Genomic DNA, 20,533 nt, shown 5'->3' with positions numbered 1-20,533 from the left:
GCAGTGAGCTGAGATCCGGCCACTGCACTCCAGCCTGGGCGACAGAGTGAGACTCCGTCTCAGAAAAAAAAAAAAAAAAAAATCATGATATTATTCTAAACTCCTTAAATTGTCCTCCCAAAAATATGAAAAAATTAAGGTTACACTTGTATATTAAACTTGTATATTCTAATATTGAGAATTATATGAGAAAATTAAGGTTAGACTTGTATATCAGCCCCTTGAATGTTGAAATTGTTGGCCCCACGTTATTTAGATGAACTAATACTCTTAATTTTGTGACTTTTCCAAGGGTTGGGACATGGTATATTGCTTAGTGCATTTTCAGGACGCGCTTAGGAGGTGACCAATAAATGTACATGTAGTGGCAATAAATATGTTTGAAACCATAAAGTTAGTTTCTGAAATTCGTTATTAACTTTTTTAACCTTTTTATTGGTAGCTATTTTAGGATGGGTTAAATAGTGAGGAACTAAGGTTGCGGGGGAATAACTATTGTGTTCTTGAAAAAAAGACTGATCATATTCTTGAACTGACACTTTCATTTATTTTTACCTATCGTTCCGGGAATCTTCTTGCAATTGTTTCATTTATCTAGATTAATTATTTAAAAATTTAAACATGAGGTTGACAGATACATTCCTCCAAAATAGAAAACAGCTTGTTTGAATCAATCAGACCCAAACTGATATACAGCTTTTTTTTTTCCAAAAGAAATACTATTATTGCCATTTTTATCTTATTTCAAACTTTGTTTTTCTATAGCTCATACCACTCAGTTTACTCAACCTGGCTGGTATTACCTGAAGACAGTTGGCCATTTAGAGAAAGGAGGAAGCTATGTAGCTCTGACTGATGGCTTAGGGAACCTCACCATCATCATTGAAACCATGGTAAACTTTTGTTGTTGCTATTGGGTTAACTCACTTCTTTACTATTGGAAAAATAACATTATACAAAACTGAGTACTTTTTTCACATGTAAATACATAAGCATACAGACAGATGCCAAGATCTTATGGCTTTTATTTAAAAAATTTTAGCCATGAGTCATAAAACGTAGCACACAACTCACTGATTTATACAAAATAGTCGGCTCTCATCTTTTCTCTACTTTGTTTCTGGCAATTGGGACAAAATTAAGGTTACCTATTTACCAATATTTGTGGAGAAGACCTTCACGACCTTCCCTTGCCCTGATATGTCATCTTACGGAGGCTGTGACTTTTTCCTTTTTCATCCTCAGGTTGTTTTGGGTTGTTTTGGGGAGACCTTAAGTCTGTTGAGAGCAAGGAGCTTAAAATTCAGGTGATTGAGGGGCTTGAGTAGGAAGGGAATAGGTCTGACAGGTGGACAGAGGCATGGGAAGAGGTAGGAGCTTGAAGGCGGACATATCAAGGATTCAAGAGAACTGAAAGAAAGAATGAAGGTGAAAAAAGGTGGATGGAGAAGCAGAAGCAGATGGAGAGAAGAAGTCTTAGAGGTACCAGTTTGGGGAGATCTCAAGCTTCCCAAAGAGGTCAATGAAGTTCCAACAAGAAGGAGGTAAACAGAATGGGAAGTGCATATAGTCAGGAGGGCTTATGTGAAAAAGGATTTCTAGCAGTCAAGTTCCCATGGGAGAAGTAAGATCCAAAACAGAGAACAGAGTAACCTTTAAAAAAGTGTGTGTGTGTGTGTGTGTGTGTGTGTGTGTGTTTATGTGTATCATATCAGGTTCTGAATGTCAGCCTATAGTTTGTCCAACTCCTGACCATAGACTCTTAAAAAAAATTCTTTCAAATAGCCTACCATCAGGTTTGAGCCAGGACAAACAGTAAATATTCCTGGCAGTATTGATTTTTTAAACCAAAGATATCTATTAAGTGACTCACAACGCAAACCAATAAGCCTTTTATGTCTTACCATGGATGAAGAGGATTCTCAAAAGAGGGTGTAAAAAGATGCAGCCCTCCCAAAATCTACACTTGATCACGGAGAAAGGATGAGAGCCAAATATTTTGTATAAATCAGTGAATTGTGTGCTACGTTTTACGACTCCTGGCTAAAATTTTTTAAATAAAAGCCATAAGATCTTGGCGTCTGTCTGTATGCTTATGTATTTCCATGTAAATACAAGTTGTGTCCTATGTTTTGTGACTCATGGCTAAAATTTTTTAAATAAAAGGCTGAGAAGTGATCCTTCTAGACCTAGAACCACTCCCAAGGATAGTCAAAAGAAAGACCCTGATAACCTCCCTACTCCCCACTCCCCATCAGAGCTGGCAGTAGTTGGTAAACTAGCTGCAAATGGAGTGCAAATCACATTTTTGTCTGGTTATACTCTTGGGGCCCCCACCTTGAAGTTGGCTGCCTGCATATGCAAAACTGACAGCTGACACATCCCTGACAGGTGTGAAGTCAAGCCAGGTTCTCAGTGCACAAAATGGGACAAATAGGAAAGCAATAGCTGACCCTGGGAGGGAAGGGATCTACAGGTAATGAGTACCCAAAACTAAATTTATATGAGTCACAGACCAAACAAATGTTTTTCTTCTGCTAATCTGAATTTGGAGAGGAAGGGATGAGAAGTTTTTTTTTTTTTGTTTGTTGGTTTTTTTAATTGTCTTCTCTTAATCAAGTACTCCAGGCAGAGACCCAGAAGAGCAGGACTTGGTGAGAATTCTTACCTTTCTGCCAGCTTTTTGTCAGTGTCTCAGGATCTCATCTGCAGGCTCGTAGAGTGAGTAGGCATCTCATCTTCACCAGAAACTGTCTTCAGAGATAAGGAATATAGGGAGAGCACCTGTTGAATGAGGGTCTTATGACCTGCTTCAGAGGAGAAAGGAGAAGGTCAGAGAGTAAACTTCCTGCTTCTGCATTTTTCTTAGATTACTTCACTTTTAAAATATTTGGGGGCAGTGTGTCTTGAACCCCGTCATGGCTGTTATGACTAATGATGTGGATTAGCATGTGTGTACAAGTTTTTCTGTGGATGTGTTTTCAGTTCTCTTGGGTATATATGTAGGAGTGGAATTGCTAGGTCACATGGTAACTCTGTCTTTAGGATTTTGAGGAACTACCAAATTGTTTTCCAAAGTTACTGCACCATTTTACATTGCCACCAGTAGTTTATGAAGCTTACAATTTTCCACATCCTCCCCAACAGTTCTTATTGTCTGTGCCTTTGATTATAGCCATCCTAGTGGATATGAAATGCTGTTATTGTAGTTCGATTTGCATTTTCCTAGGGACTAATGATGTGGGGATCTTTTCATGTGCTTATTGGCAAGTAGTATATCTTCTTTGGAGAAATATCTGTTTAAACTCTGCCTATTTTTAAATTGGAATATTTGTGTTTTTATTATTGAGTCATAAGTGTTCTTTATTCTATATAAAAATTCCTTATCAGAAATCAGAAATATAATTTGCAGATATTTTCTCCCTTTATATGGGTTGTCTTTCATTTTCTTAATGGTACCCTTTGAATTAAAAAAAGTTTTAAATTGTGATGAAGTCCACTTTGTTTTCTCTTTTGTTTCTTGTGCTTTTGGTGTCATATCTAAGAAATTATTGCCTAATTCAAGGTTCTGAAGATTTATGTTTATGTATTCCTTTAAGAGTTTTAGAGTTTTAATTCTTAAATTTAGATTTTTGGTCCATTTTCTTTCTTAACTGGGGTTATATGTGTGTCCAACTTGATTCTTTTGCATTTTGATATCCAGTTGTCCCTGCACTATTTTTTGAAAAGACTGTTCCTTTTTCATTGAATTGTTGTGGCACCCTTGTTGAAAATCAATTGGCAATAAATTTGAGGGTTTATTTCTGGAACCTCAATTTTATTCTGTTGGCCTATATATCTATCCTAATGTGAGCACCACACTGTCTTAAGTACTGTAGCTATCTGGTAACCTTTGAAATCAGGAAATTTTTGTTTTTTATTGACACACGGTACAATTTGATGTTTTGATACATACATGTGGGATAATGATCAACTCAGGATATGCCCATCACCTCATGAATTTATCATTTCTTTGTGATGAAAGCATTCAAAAGCCTCTCTTCTAGCTGTTTTGTAATACACAAAACCTTACTGTTAACCATCTTCACCCTAGTGTGCAATAAAACACCAGAGCTTATACCTCCTGTGCAATAGGTACTTTGTAGCCATTGACCGACCTCTTCCTGTCCTTCCCTCCCCAGCCCTACCCAAGTGTCTGGTAACCACTGTTCTACTCTCTGCATCTGTGATGTCAACTCTTCTTTTTTTTAAATTCCACATATAATTGTGATGAGGTGTTTGTCTTATTGTGTCTGGCTTATTTCATTTAACATGATATCCTCCATATTCCTCCCTGTTGTTGCAAATATCAGGATTTCATTCTATGACTAATAATACTCCACTGTGTATATATATCACACTTTCTTTATTCATGCATTCATTGTTGAACACTCAGGTTGATTCCATATCTTGGCTATTATAAATAGTGGTTTAATAAACATGGGAGTGCAGATACCTCTTCAACATACTTATTTTATTTTGGGGGATATATACACAGTAGTGGGATTACTGGATCCTATGGTAGTTCTTTTAATTTTTTTTTTTTTTTTTTTTTTTTTTTTTTTTTTTTGAGGCAGATGTCACTCTGCACTTCCAGGCTGGAGTGCAGTGGTACAATCTCAGCTCCCTGCAACCTCTGCCTCCTGGGTTCAAGCGATTCTTCTGCCTCAGCCTCCTGAGTGACTGGGATTACAGGCGCCTGCCACCATACCTGGCTCATTTTTGTATTTTTAGTGGAGACGGGGTTTCACCATTTGCCAGGCTGGTCTCGAAGTCCTGACATCAAGTGATCTGCCCACCTCAGCCTCCCAAAGTGCTGAGATTATGGGCGTGAGCTACCACATGCCCCGCCTATTTTTAATTTTTTAGGAATCTTTCGTAGTGGCTGTACCAATTTACAACCCCACCAACATTAAGTAAGTATTTCTTTTTTTCCACATCCTCACCAACACTTATTTTATTTTTGTCTTTTTGGTGATAGCCATTCTAAGTAGAGGGAAGTGGTATCCTATTGTGGTTTTGATTTGCATTTCCCTGACGATTAGTGATGTTGAGTATTTTTTCATGTACCCGTTAACCATTTATATGTCGTCTTCTGAGAAATGTCTGAACAGTCTTTTGCCCAATTTCAAATGGGACTGTTTTGTTGTTGTTCTTGTTGTTTAAGTTCTTTATATAATCTAGATATTAACCCCTTGTCTCATGTATAATTTGCAAATATTTCCTCCTATTTTGTAGGCTGTTTTACTTTGTTTCTTTTGCGACCTGCTTCAGAGGAGAAAGGAGAAGGGCAGAGAGTAAACTTCCTGCTTCTGCATTTTTCTCAGATTACTTCACTTTTAAAATATTTGGGGGCAGTGTGTCTTGAACCCCTTCATGGCTGTTATGACTAATGTTGTGGATTAGCGTATGTGTACACGTTTTTCTGTGGACGTGTTTTCAGTTCTCTTCAGTATATATGTAGGAGTGGAATTGCTGGGTCACATGGTAACTATGTGCAAAAGCTTTTCAGTTTGATGTAATCCCTTTGTCTGTTGTTGCTTTGTCTGTGCTTTTGAGGTCTTATTTAAAAAAATTCTTGCCCACTTCATTGTCATAAAGCATTTTCCCTTTGTTTTTTTCTAGTTTCATAGTTTCGGGTTTTATATTTAAGTATGTAATCAATTTTGAGTTGACTTGTGTGTATTGTGAGAGGTAGGGGTCCAGTTTCATTCTTCTGCATGTGGCTGTCCATTTTTCCCAGTACTGTTTATTGAAGAGACTGTCCTTTTTCCCAGTGTGTATTCTTGGCACCTTTGTTGAAAATTAGTTGGTCATAGGGCATGAATTTATTTCTGGACTTTCTATTATGTTCCATTTGTCTGTGTGTCTGCTTTTATGCCAAAACCATGCTGTTTTATTAATAGTTACTATAGGCTTTTAGTGTATTTTGAAGTCAGGTAGTATGATGCCTTCAGCTTTGTTCTTTTTGCTCAGGGTTGCATTGGCTGTTTGTGGTCTTCTGTGTTCCTATATAAATTTTATGATTGTGTTTTCTATTTATGTGAAGAATGTCCTTGACATTTTGATACAGATTGCATTAAATCTATAGATTGCTTTGGGTAGTACGGCCATGTTAACAATATTAATTATTCACTATATTTTTGTGAGTTATTTTTTTGTGATTATTCTAGGGCTTACCATATACATCTTAACTTACTGGACTCACTTCAGATTTAAACTAACCGAATTCCAGTAGATTATGCTGAATTCCCTTGTTGGTCTGTTCCCTTTCCCCTTTTTTTCTATTATTAGCACACATATCACAACACTGCATGATGCAAACTCAGTAGGACATTGTTACTTTATATATAAATTTATGTTTTTAAACCAATAACATGCTGTTTTGGTTACTATAGCCTTATAGTATAATTTGAAGTTAGATAATGTGATGCCTCCAGATTGTTCTTTTTGTTTAGGATTGCTTTGGCTGTTTGGATTCTTTTTTTGGTTCCATATGAATTTTAGGATTGTTTTTTCTAATTCTGTGAAAGATGATGTTGGTATTTTGATAGGAATTACACTGAATATGTAGATTGCTTTGGGCATTGTAGTAACATTTTCACAATATTGATTTTTCTAATCCATGAGCATGGGATGTATTTCCATTTGTTTGCATCATCTATTATTTCTTTCAGTAGTGTTTTGTATAATAGTTCTCCTTTTAGAACTATTGGTTCTTGGTTAAGTATATTCTTATATATTTTTTGTAGCTATTCTAAAAGAGATTGAATTATTGATTTGATTCTCAGCTTTGTCATTATTGGTATATAGCAGTGCTGCTGATTTATGCACATTGTTTGTGTACATTGATTTTGTAACCTGAAACTTTCCTGAATTCGTTTATCAGGTCTAGCAGTCATATATCAATAGAGCAGAATAGAGAACCCAAAGATAAAGCCAAATACTTAAAACCAACTGATCTTTGACAAAGCATTCAAAAATATAAATTTGGGGAAAGGACATCCCATTTAATAAATGGTGCTGGGAAAATTGGATAGCAACATGTAGAATAATGAAACTGCATCCCTACCTCTCACCTCAACATATACAGAAATTTACTCAAGATGGATTAAAGGCTTCAACCTAAGACCGGAAACCATGAAAATTCTAGAAGAAAATCTGGGAAAAATTATTCTGTACATTGACCTAGGCAAATAATTTATGACTAAGACCGCAAAAGCAAATGCAGCAAAACAAAAATAAATAAATGGGACCTAATTAAACTAAAAAGCTACTGCAAAGCAAAGAATCATTGTAGTAAACAGACAACCTACAGAATGGGAGAAGACATTTACAAATTATGCATCTGACAAAAGACTAGCATCCAGAATCTATAAGGAACTCAAACCAGCAAGAAAAGCACAAATCCCATTAAAATGTGGCAGGTGACATGAATAGACATTTCTCAAAAGAAGATATACAAATAGCCAAAAAACAGATGAAAAAAATGCTCAACATCACTAATCATCAGGGAAATGCAAATTACAACCACAATGAGATACCACCTTACGCCAGCCAGAATGGCCATTAAGAAACATCAAAAAACAATAGATGTTGGCATGCATGTGGTGAAGAGAGAGTGCTTATCCACTGCTGGTAAGAATGTAAGTTAGTACAACCTGTAGGGAAAACAGTGTGGAGATTTATCAAAGAACTAAAGTAGATTGATCTACCATTCATTCCTGCAAACCCACTACTGGGTATCTACCCAAAAGAAAATAAGTCATTGTATCAAAAAGTCGCCTGCACACATATGTTTGTTGTAGCACAGTTCACAATTGAAAGATATGGAATCAGCCTAAGTGCCCATCAACTGATGAGTGGATAAGGAAATATATATATATATATATTTTTTCATGGTATATATATATACCATAAAATACTCTTCAGCCATAGAAAAGAATGAAATAATGCCTATTTCTTTGAATGTCTTACTTTTTTGTGTGTTGTTGGAAACTGGACCTTATATATAATATATGGTAGCAACTCATGTATAATATATGCTAGCAATTCTGGGCATTGATCCTCTCCCGCTTAAGGCTTGTTGTTGTTTGTTTATTTATTTAGTGATTTGCTGGAGTATTTTAGTTAAGTCTGTTCCCTCCCTCTTCCCCCATACACACTGTAAAGCCTGAAATGTTGCTCCCTGGAGAATGTGGCTTTGGGCATATCCACAGTCACCCTGGGATGACATTGGTTTTTCCAGGAATCTGTCTGGTTCCTTGATCACACCTCACTGTAAGTTACACTAACTGCTGGTGGATTTCTGTATTGTTTTAAACAATGCCCTGGCGGCTTAAGTTGTTGCAAAGACTGATCCAATTAAATTCCAGCTCATTTTCAGGGGTGGTTTGAGGTTAGTATTTCAGTTTTCTTCTGACCACAGGAGATTTTTTTTTTTTTTAACTGTCACTTTTTTTCTTTTCTTTTCTTTTTTTTTTTTTTGGTTCTCAACAGGATGCTAGGCTGGGCTGTGGTTTAGCTTATGCCTATGGTGAAGCTACTGGTCTCTTATTTTCTTTTCACCAAAACCTCCATTATATTTTAGAGCAACATTAGTCTTAAACGTCTCTATGCTCTGTGTCAAATATCAATTCCTTTAAGAAAAGGTTTGAAGCTATTTCATGCCTTGCCTGTCCCCTTAGGTAAATCTCTAATCTCTAGTGATGTCACCTTTCTTATTGTTGAAATGTATATTTTCTGTCAACCTGATCTTTTATTAGTCTGGCTAGAAGTTTTTCAACTGTATTGATCTTCTCAAAGGATCAGCTTTTGGTTTTATTATTTTCTTGTGGTTTTTAAATTTGTTTTTGTTTAATTGATTCTTCTTCGCTCATTATTATTTTCCTTGCTTATTTTGTTTTTTTGTTTATTTTTACTTTTTCAAAAAAAATTATTTCCACAGTTTTTTGGGGAACAAGTGGTATTTGGTTACATAAGTTCTTTAGTGGTGATTTGTGAGATTTTGGTGCACCCATCACCTGAGCAGTATACACTGAACCCAATTTATAATCTTTTAAAATTTGCTCCTATTTTTCTAGTATCTCAAGACAGAAGCTGAACTCTCAAATCCTTTCTTGATTTCTAATCTAGGTATTTAGTACTGTAAATGTCCTCCTAAGTATTGCTTTAGTGGCATATCACAATTTATGATGTGTTTTCATTTTCATAAAGCTGAAAATTCTAATTTCTCTTTTTATTTTGCCTTTGATCTATTGATTATTTAGAAATTTGATAGTTTGTAAATATTTTTGACTTTTCCAGAAGGTTTTCAGTTATTCATTTCTGATTTAATTCTATTGTGGTTAAAAAAGTACTTTGTGTGACTTGAATCTTCCTGTATTTATGAGGACTTGCTTCATGGATCAGAGTATGGTGTAGTTTGGTCAATGTTCCATGTGCACTTGAAAAGAATTTGCATCCTGCTATTGTTAGATGTAGTCATTTATAGACGTCAAGGCCCTTTGTTTGGTAGTGTTGTTCAAATCTCTTATATCCTTGCTGATTGTCCATCTAGTTGTACTATCAATTACTAAGAGATGGGTATTGAAATCTCTGATTATGAAAGTAATTTTTTAATTGTCTGCAAAGCCTGAAATAAAACTGTGTACTGTAAGTATTCTGTGACTGTGGAATCTCTTAAAGTAGGGATTATATCTCATACTTCTTTTGATCCCAGCCCATAGTAGTGACTATTTAGTGAAAAATGATGGCAGTGTGAGAACTATGTTACATATATTTAGCTGACCTTAGTGTGTATTTGATATCTATATATACTATATATATACACATCCATTATATATATATATATTTTACTTCTTACATGAGAACGAAAGTTATATGTAGATGAGATATCTTTTCAGTGAAAACAGCCTTGCTCTTGCTTTTTATTTGATGTATTTTAGTTGGAAAACAGTTATAACAAAAAATTAATCTGCATGCCATATGTTTCTACAGTTTAGCTGTGAATTCAAAATTTGATCCAGTTGAAATGCCACTGACCTTTGCATTTGACTAGGAACATACAATACACATTCAGTAAAGATAATATCATAAGAAAGTCTTTAAAAATGTGAAATAAACTCATATTTGTTATCTAGTATATATTAATTTCTGTTAATCTTGGGCATTAACTATTGAACTTTTTTCCCCCTAAGGTAGCTTATACATCATTTGGATAATGTATGTGATTTTTTCTTTTCAGAGTCATAAACATTCTAAGTGCATACGGCCATTTCTTCCTTATTTCAATGTGTCACAACAATTTGCTACCTTTGTTCTTAAGGGATCTTTTGTAAGTAAATATGTTTAACTTTATTTTGGTTTTGATTTAAGAATTTGTATATTCTATCACAGGCCAGTAGTTCTTAAGTGAAGCCTCATATTATGAACTATTAACAGTTTATATATGAATTGACAGAGGCCCTGGTGTCTTCTGTCTTCTCACTTGCTTTAATCTAACAGGACAGAAGCCAGTAGGAGGTAAAATGCTCTGTGACTTTGAGGAACACGTACAAAAGTCACTTGCCAGAAAGTGGTTCTTGGTGGCAGAAGCATTGTATGGTCTAGGGAACTTTCAAGCATTGATATTGACAGTATACTATGCCAAAAATATTTTTAAAAAGTACCAGATACTTGCTATTTCTGTGAATTGTTAGGTTTGAATTGAGAAACTGCAGTACCCTTTCTGATTACTAATGGCATAAGAATTGTTTTTTAATACCAGAAAGTTGTTTTAATTTAAATTTAAAATAATTTAAAGGTTTTTTAAACAGGTACAGTAATGAATGTTTTTGAAGCAAAGACACTGTGATTTTTTAATCATTTGCCAAAATTCTTTAGTGTTTAGAGAATAAAGTATTTGCTTGAACAATGTTTTCCTATTTTTAAAAATATTATTTAATATTTGAAGTGGTTCTCCTGATAAATAGAGATAATATTGTCATTGGTACATTCTTGCTGGTACTGAGTTTGGAAATCCTCAAAGAGGACGTGATAAATTACTCAGCCATGCTTTTTTGTCTTTTCTTTACAGAGTGAAATACCAGAGCTACAGGTGTGGTATACCAAACTTGGAAAAACATCCGAAAGATTTCTTTTTAAGCAGCTGGATTCTCTATGGGTAATTTTAAAGTAAATTGTTATATTTTGGGTATTACAACAGTAAAACAGTAAAAGGGAACAGAAATTTCATTAATTAATAATTTTTATTTTTATGTTTGTATGTTTATAGATGTGTTCAGCTCTTAGACATTTAGTTTGTCTTGGTGGATGGTGACGCCATCACCTGACTGCCCAGGTCGGAAATTTAAGTCCCCTTTGAGACTCTCTGTCTTTCCCATTCACCCTCTGTATCCCACCAGTGGTCAAGTATAGATGATTGTATCCACAAATTTCTCTTACTCACTCCTTATTCTCCATTACCACTGTTACTTCTGTTACTTCTTGTTTCAGTTCTTCATTCTCTCTCTCCTGGATTTCAGAAACTGCCTCTTGTTTTTCCAGTCTGAATTTCCAGGTCACCCATCACTGCTACAGAGTGAAATGTCAAAAATGCAGATCTGATTTTTGTGACCACTGTGCTCAGACGAGCTCAGTGATTTATTTTCTTAGCAGTTCACATTCCTTAGTGTAGCACATGACCCTCATTATCCTCCCAGGAGGTAGAAGACTGGTCTTCTTCCTAGAGGTGTGTCCTACTAAACTGGCCTCTCTTCACAGACTAAACTTACATTTTTCAAAGCGTAGCATGCCTGTTTATTTACTTCTGTGACTTTGTGCATACTGTTTTCTTTGCATAGAATGACTTCTCCTCATCTTTATCATCTTTTGAGACTCAATTCAAGTGTCTCTTGCTCTGAAGCTTCCTCACCAGTCTTAGCTCATGTTCACCTGGGGCCATGTGTTTACCTAGTTAAACACTTGTCCTGCTCCACCAGACACCTTGAAGACTGAGCCTTGCCTTATTTAGCTTTATATCTCAAGTGCTTCCCACAGTGCTTCATCCATGGTGGTTTCTGGGGAAAGGTTCAAAGAACGAATTGACCCAAACAAGCACATTATTTCACTTAATTGACACAAATCTACCACTTTTTCTGGTTGTTATTAATGTTCTGATAACCAACTAGTCACTAATAGTGATAAAATACCTTATTATATATTAAGTTCTGAAAAAAAGGTTCCTACTTTTTGTGTAACAAAATTGCTAGGAATAGCATAATAGAATTGATTTTCCCCATAAGAAAAATAATGTCATTTGGGGTTATTCTTCAACCTGAATATAACATCAGGTATTTCATAGATCTGATCATCAACCTACCATTAAAACAAGGATAATAACTCCTTTAATTCAAAGTAGAAAAAAAAGGTTCTAATTTCATAAAATGGGCATAGATTTAATGCCTTCAGTGATTATGCAAAGGATTCCAGTGTCTTCAGAGGTCTACATTTAGCATAGAGCAGCTTTGATATTGGGAGTGTTTCCCATTGGTCGCACACTGGGCTTAGCACTTTAAAAGCATTATCTGGTTTAATCATCACAACAGCTCTATGAGGTATGTATTTTTTCCTCATTTTGTAGATGAGGAGATTGTGGTTTAAAGAGATTAAGTTGCCAAGATTGTAAGTGTGACATAAGCCTAACTTGCTAGTTGAAATATATATTGAACATAAAATGAGCAGGATTTTCCTCTCTTAATTGTAAAAGGATTTCTGTGATTAACAACTGGATCAACAGTGATATTTTATGGAGTTTTCTACCTTAGTAAAACTACTGAGAGGGAAAAAAGCAGGTCTCTTAGTTGCATGTATTGAATATATCCAAGCTTTAAGGAGCTTACTGTGTAGTGGAAAAGAGTAGGCTAATAGAAATAGATTTTGAGATTATTTAGTCCTTCCTTCCATGAATTAAGGTTGTTTAAAATTATAAAGCATAATTTTATGAAGTTTTCTAAAATACTTAGGAAAAAAAGATTCCAAGGGCCTTGGTATTGGTGAGTTTTCCACAAATGTTTAGGAAGTTCTAACAGAAATGATTTGGACTTTTCTTTAAGCTAATTTTTTACAAAAGCTATTTTGTCCAGTCTTGAATACAGTAGTGTCTTCTTTTTCAGCTCCTCGACAGCAATGGCAGTTTCACACTGAAACTGCAAGAAGATGAGCTGTTCACACTCACCACTCTCACCACTGGTCGCAAAGGCAGCTACCTGCCTCCTCCAAAATCCCAGCGCTTCCCGAGTACCTATAAGGATGATTTCAATGTTGGTGAGTATTTTTCACTGAAACTTAACTTCGTCTCTATAGTGTGTTGATTTCTACCTGTCATACTGGGTGCATGATGGAGTGGCTGTCAAAAGCACATTCATTTAGCTCCTACATCTCATATGTGGTAAAAGGAGGGCTAATTTTTTATACTACTTTGTGGCAAATCTAAATTTGAGGACCCTATATTTTTCAGTTTCAGAAAAAAATATAGAGTTCATTGTTAGAATGAAAGTTATAATTCTAATTTGTTTTTGGTGAAACTTAAACTTTGTAACTTTGCTACTGCCCCATTAGCCATTACTGACACCTTCCTTCTGTGTGGAGGTTAAGACACATTTATGTGTGTCTTTCCACATTTATATGTGTCTTTCCGCGTTTATATGTGTCTTTCCGCAGTGCTAGTGAACTGAGTGCTTATGGGCAGTTATGTTGTCCTTGGGTGATCCAACTCATATACTATCCCATGCCTCCGAGATTTTTATTGAGCTCTCTTGATTTTCTAGGAAAATCTATCCTAAAGTTCTTAGAAAAGTTTTTGGTTATAGGTGATTTAGGAAAACCACTTGGAAAAAAGTTAGAAGATATGGTCACTGTAGTTATATTCCTAGTCAGTAAGTAACAAAATTTGTTGACTAGTTGGTAGTGTTCTATAGGTTATGGGTCTCACAGACAGGGTCAGGTGGCTTTGTAATCTGCTCCTACAATCTGTAGCAGGAGAGTAATAGGGAGGGAACTGGCATTGCTGGAGCATCACTTGAACCTCCTGTTTGCTGCAGAGCTGCTTTTTCCACCAAAGGTGGACACTCCTATCACCCTTTCCCAGTCACTGCTGGAGGGTCTCACCTTTCTTTCTCGGGAAATGATCTAGTTGGCTGGAGTAGCAGGCCTTTTGGACTGTGTAGTGGAGTCCTCTCAACTATAATACAGACAACAGTGACCCTCAGGGGGAGCTTGGTGGTTTGTTTTTCTCCAGCCCTCTGAAATGGCCTCTTAGATAAACCCATTAATTCTGTGAAACATAGGTCTTTAAAATCTGTTGCTTGGTTGGTTGTCTGTTAGCAAAGGTGACTTTTGCCTTCAGTAAGTGAGGAATTTGTGTGGGATATGGCCTAGTTAATGAGATTGAAGAACTTCTGCCAGCACCAAGACCAATATTTTGTGACCCTGAAGACCAAGAGGCAATTCTAAACCTTCAGATATAAAATGTAATACTTTATGAGCTACAATATAAATTTAAAACTAAAGTTAAATATTATAAACTAGGCTCTGGAGATACTTGTTAGGGTTCTAAATGTCTCAAATGAGGTAATGAATGCAAAAACATTTCGAAAAGCATGAGGTATAAGAGCTATAAGATATTACAACTAAAATTTCTCCTCTACAGCATTCATTATTGTTAAGACTAAAATTTAATTTAGTAAAACTAAAAAGGGATTGATAACTTAGGCCCCAAACTTTGCTGCAGTTTAGAAGTAGAAGAAAATTTGTAAATTTTATGCTTCATATAGTAAGCTTTTCTTATGCTCTTTTGGCAGGTGATTGTGACCCATGATTTGGAACCTTGCTTGACAGATATTAGAAATAATAAAGCTATCCTTTATTGAGCCCTTGCCAGATGCTGGCTTATGTACACGTTTTCTTTTCTTTAATTCTCTTGTCCTCCTGCAAACCTAGAAATGAAGAAACTTTAGATGCAGGGCAGTTAAATAACTTGTTCAGGGCAAGATACTGAGCTCGAATTTGAACCTATAGGTCATACTTACTTCAAAACTCATGACCTTTCCTCTATACCAGATACCTGGATTAAGTATTATGCAGCATCTGTATGTCAAATTCATCATCTTGATATTTAGTAATGATGATACAAAAATTAATATATCTTTATTAGACATAGGCCCTAAACTTTGGTTTAGATTTTATTTATTTATTAAAAACTTTCAGAAGTGTTTCAGATATACTGTAAAATATCAGCAAGGAGAACTCCTGAAGGATTTGATACTAAACAGAGAATTTCTTATATTCTGAACAGATTACCCATTTTTTAGTGAAGCTCCAAACTTTGCTGATCAAACTGGTGTATTTGAATATTTTACAAATATGGAAGACCCTGGTGAGCATCACTTCACGCTACGCCAAGTTCTCAACCAGAGACCCATTACGTGGGCTGCCGATGCATCCAACACAATCAGTATTATAGGAGACTACAACTGGTAAGATTGATGTTCTCAATGCGATCTCGCTGAAATACCCTTGTAATATTGTCAGGTACATTTTGAAGTGAAGAGCTTTCAATAGTCCTCCTTGTTCAAGAACCTAATAGATGTGTAGTATGTAATATTAAGGGTTGTTGAATATTATGGTGATGACCACAAAGCTGCACATTGTTTTGCTGCCTCAGTGTCCTTCCCTCATCTTTGCCCTATTTAATAGTGATTATTACAGGAACAATTTTATTTCAGTATAAAAACTGAGGACTTTTGGACCCAATTATAATTTAATATTTATTTATAAATAGACGGATTTGTGAGGTGTTTTTAAGTTTTTGTTTTGCTGGAGAGTTGATTTGTTGATCTGGTGTTGCCATCTGGTGGACCAATCATAGAATTACACCGTCTTAGCCTTATTAAAAAATCTATTTACCAGGTGACAGTAGATGGCAATAGTAAAAAGCAAATCAGCTTTAGTTGCCTAGTGAATTTAACTTTTTATTTAGTCATCTGGTAAAGAGACAAGTTATATTATTCACGTAAAATATAATGCCAAACTAAAACTTTCCCTTCCTCTTTAGTTTAGTTACAGAATTTCTATGTGCTGACTTATTATACCTGTCTTATGTGTTTCTTTTTCATTTTTTCCTATAACTAGTATGATTCCACTGTGGGAAAAAAACAAACAAACATTCCAGGTTTAGAGCTAGTACTAAGAATACCAGGCCACCAAAAAGCCATATCCAAAGCTTGGAAACTTGAGAGGGAAGAGAAAAGAATTCTGAAAAGGGCCTTGAATTGCCTGTCTGTGGAGTGTGCAGGAAGTGTTTATCCCTCCTGAAGTGCCTGACTCCCCGTTAGAAATCCTGATTCTAGTCCCAAGCTCTGACATAAGTCTCAAGAAACTTTCAGTTATCCAGAGCCCCTGGAACCCTTATAACACCAGGAAGAGTTATTGAGGTGCAGTGAAGAATTCTTTCCTAATGTAGGATGACATCTATGGCTTGTGTTTTTACACAGCAGAATTTCTGCTTGTGCCATTGTCTCTGAGCAGGAAACTTTACCTAGATTTTCCGATTATGGCAGTGGAATTCGTGGCATCCTCATTTGTGACGATGGTCTTATTGTAAGTCCAGTGGCTGGGTTTAAGTATCCAAGGCATGGGTCCCATTGTTTTGATCTCCAGTTTTGAAGTCACCATATAGGAAACTTTTTTTTTCTGTGATGTCCCCTATACCCTATGCACTTGAATACTATAGAGGGCTCTTTCTAAACTCAAACTCAATCTTATTTCTGGCTGAGACTCCAGAAAGATTGAGAAGCCCCTTAATTGTAGTATAGAAATGAGATACAGCACCGTTCAAAGATTTACTCCCCCATATCTTCATATATTTGAAGATTTTACACAATTTAAGTAGCAATACTCAATTTTTACTAGGATCTATTGCAGTGGATAAGGAGGTAGGGATGAGGGATGGAGAAGCGTGTAGAAGAGGAAGAGAGTGACACATTCTGAAAGGAAAGGAACCAGGAAGTTGCAATTATGCATGTCAAGAAAGGACTGCCCTCATCTTTCTGAATCCCTGTTTTCATCATGTTATTCCCCTGCTCAGGAAGATGCAGTGACTCTCCCCTGCTACCTGTGTTTTCCACTTCTAGGCCTGATTTCCAAGACGCTTTGTAATTTGGTCTCATCTATTATGGGTTATTTTCCAGTATTTCACCCTCTATTTGAGGCAGCCAGATCTACTCAGAGATCCACACAAATCCCTTGTTCATTTCTGTTGTCTGGCTGCTGTGCCCATTTATTGTGGGAAAAGGAGGGAATAAAAATTGGATAATAGTAGGCACTTTGATGGATTTCCCACACAACCACTTTATGGTGGAGATATCATCGTCCCCACCTTGCAGACTGAGAAACCGCATCTTTGGAGTAAGATTTACCCAAGATTTCACTGGTAAGTGGCAGAACCAGGGCTAGAAGCCGGGTCTGTATGACTCACTAGCCCATTCTCTTTGGAGTCTATCTCACAGCCTCATTTTAATCGTCTTCTTACTAAAGGTAGGAAATGGGAAATTTGTCTAGTTTATCTGTAGTGCTATTTTAGTAAATCTGCCCTCAATGTGTGCACATTACTCACAGTTTTTAGAGTTGTGTTTTGAGTAGAACTTCCTCTCTTATACCTAGATTTAGTTATTTACCAGCACAGTAATTTGATTATACTGGGTATATTGTAGTGTAACTGGCTACTTCTATCTTGATAGTGAGCATTGGTTGGAATTCTTTAAAGACAATCACAAAATTACCTTTACCTGCACACAGCTGAACTCTCTCTTTGATCAAATTTGCCTTATATATTGGCTAGTTTTTGTTCTTTCAGTACTGAGAGATTGTGGCTGTGGAAGAATAAACCACACTTTTATTCTATTTCATTCATTATCTATGAAATTGCCTGGCAAGTTCTAATGCAAGAATCACTTTTTCTGGAATGTGGTATATAAAAAAGGAAAAAGTTTGATCTTCTCTCATTCCAACTCTAAATGGAATAATTGTATGGTGCTGATGGTATTTGTAGCACTTTCAAACTTATGATGAACCAGAAAGCAGGTAAGGGATAGAAGAACCAGTGTTGATTGCTAGTGGTTTCATGCTGGTGATAATCTATGGAGAGAAAACTCCCTCTGATGTCAGAGGACATACAAGAGAGACTGGGCTTGAGTTACTGAGCATTTGATCTTCCTGTAAAGTAGCTCAGCTCTGCTTAATTAAGTGTGGATTGTCCTCCGTGTGTACCTGATATAGGTACTTTTGTAATATTTCCCTTTACATAGTAAAATTTCACTGTGCAAAATTCACTGATAAGACACAAATGTAAAAGCCATATAATTCTAGATCTCATTCCCCCCAACCCATTTCTGGAATAGATTTATTGGTGTTTCCAGTTTTATGTGAGATATGTGTGCAGGCTTTCTTTTTTCTTCCTACTTGCAGTTAGATACTGAGTAGGAAGTAAAATATTTTCAGAGCTCATGTTGGTTTGGGGTGGTTGTAGCATCCCAGAAGGAAAGTGTTGTACCTGGTAGCATTTGTAAGAGGAAACCTGGAGGAGAGCTTACTGTAAAAGCTCAGTCCCTGGACAGCTGAATCTTTTTCCCATCTTTTATAGACTGCTGTGGATCAGTGAGCCTAGAACCAGGATTTTATTGCTTCTTTATAGACAGATACTTCATAGGGGAAAATGGTCCTCAAAGTGGCATTCCTGGATAAGCAGCATCAGCATCACCTGGGAATTTGTTAGATATGCAAATTCAAGGGGCTGCCCCAGATTTACTGACTCACGCTGTGGGGTAGGACTAGTGAACTGAGTTTAAGAAGCCCTCCTGGTGATTTCCGTGCTGTTCAGGTGTGAGGAGCCCTCCTAGAGAGTCAACTCTGTGGTCTTTGCAGAGAAATAATTTTAGATCTTTTCTTCTGGAGTTTTAAAGTTTTGTTAGATTTAAATGTAAAAATTGGCCCTGGAATAGCTTATGTTCTCCCAGAGGCTCCTAGTATTACCTTAATTACCTCTCTTTGTTGCTGGAAATTTGAATAAACATTTTCCCTCAGAACTGTGTGGAACTTTTTACTTTTTATGTGTTCATACACAATAGTGGCTTTTTAAAATATTGTATTCTTAAGATGAGAAGTTGTTTTATTGTAGAAAAAAATATTTTCTCAGGAAACTTAAAAATCATAACTATTATTGTCCAATAATCATTTAAATAGGGAATGAAATGACTTAAGTCATGTAACATTTAAAACTGTTGTCAACAAAGATTCTTGAAGCCCATCTCTGCTACAGGCTCAGACTTAGCAAATCACATTCTCACCTCAATTAGAAGTTTGGAGACATGTGCTGTGAAATGACATATCTGTACTATGTTACAAAGGGCATATTTTAAGAGTATTAGTCAGCCGTTTTATTTTGCAGGACGAATCTGACTATAAAATGTGATGTTTACATAGAGACCCCTGACACAGGAGGTGTGTTCATTGCAGGAAGAGTAAATAAAGGTGGTATTTTGATTAGAAGTGCCAGAGGAATTTTCTTCTGGATTTTTGCAAATGGATCTTACAGGGTTACAGGGGATTTAGGTAAGTGACTTTTTTTTTTTTCTTTTTTTAATACCATATGACTTATAGGCTATGTTACTTTGAGCACCTACTTGTTATTTGTGGGAGTGATAAAAAAGTTCATCCCAAGGTGTTTGGACAGCTAATTGGGAAGAGATGTAAGCAAATACCAAATAGTTTACAATTATAGAAAGTTATTTAATTCCTAGAGATGGGGGCAACTCTGTGGAAGGGAAAATAATTGTACAAAGCTTTTTAGGGTATTGTGAAGTTGAACTGGGCTGTGAGGATAGGATTTGCATAGATAGTATCAAAACCATCTGAGGTAGTGGTGGTAGGGGGAGAATGCTCAGGAGGCACCATAAATAAAAGCAGGAGTATAAGAATGTTGCTGCTGTACTTATAGAAATATAGGGAGAGGGACTGATCTGCTTAAAATGGAAAAATCTCATTTTTGAATTTAGTTAATACTTGAAAATAGCTTGATTTTTCTCAGTCATCTTTACAGCCGTTGTGTTAGGTAGGATGATATTTTATCCAGAATAAGTGCTTCAAATATGTTCAGATTGAACTGTGTCCACTTCAGATTGGTTTTGGTACACACCACTCCTTTGAAACTAGACCTTACTAGGGGTGACTTTTCTTGATTCTCAGTCTCTTGACTTTCCTCTTACCTTAATTTAAAAATATCTTTTTTATAGTTTGCTGCTCTTTGCTTTGACTCCATAAATAAAATAAAAATTAAAGAGGAAGTAGGTAGTAAGGATATTAGAACAAGAGTTACATATTTGTAACATTACCAATGTGAAGTTACCTCAGTGATACTGAAATCAAAAACAGAGAACCAGCGAGGTTAATTGACTTGCCT

The 20,533-nt window shown here is 36.0% G+C and overlaps 1 protein-coding gene across 4 annotated transcripts in view; it reads left to right on the top strand.

Annotated features, from left to right (window-relative positions):
• Positions 1–20,533, top strand: part of GALC (galactosylceramidase) — a 57,270-nt gene that overhangs the window by 29,244 nt on the left and 7,493 nt on the right. For all 4 annotated transcript variants that reach the window (XM_007987503.3, XM_073011236.1, XM_007987504.3 and 1 more), the window contains exons 10-15: positions 766–893; positions 10,286–10,375; positions 11,117–11,203; positions 13,194–13,344; positions 15,374–15,554; positions 19,523–19,686. In XM_007987503.3, coding sequence (XP_007985694.1) covers positions 766–893; positions 10,286–10,375; positions 11,117–11,203; positions 13,194–13,344; positions 15,374–15,554; positions 19,523–19,686 — 801 coding nt within the window. The remainder of the gene's footprint in view (positions 1–765; positions 894–10,285; positions 10,376–11,116; positions 11,204–13,193; positions 13,345–15,373; positions 15,555–19,522; positions 19,687–20,533) is intronic.

Source organism: Chlorocebus sabaeus, chromosome 24 (genome assembly GCF_047675955.1).
Source record: "Chlorocebus sabaeus isolate Y175 chromosome 24, mChlSab1.0.hap1, whole genome shotgun sequence".
Taxonomy (NCBI): domain Eukaryota; kingdom Metazoa; phylum Chordata; class Mammalia; order Primates; family Cercopithecidae; genus Chlorocebus; species Chlorocebus sabaeus.
Note: the sequence above shows the minus strand (reverse complement) of the source record. Positions and strands in the feature narration are given on the sequence as shown.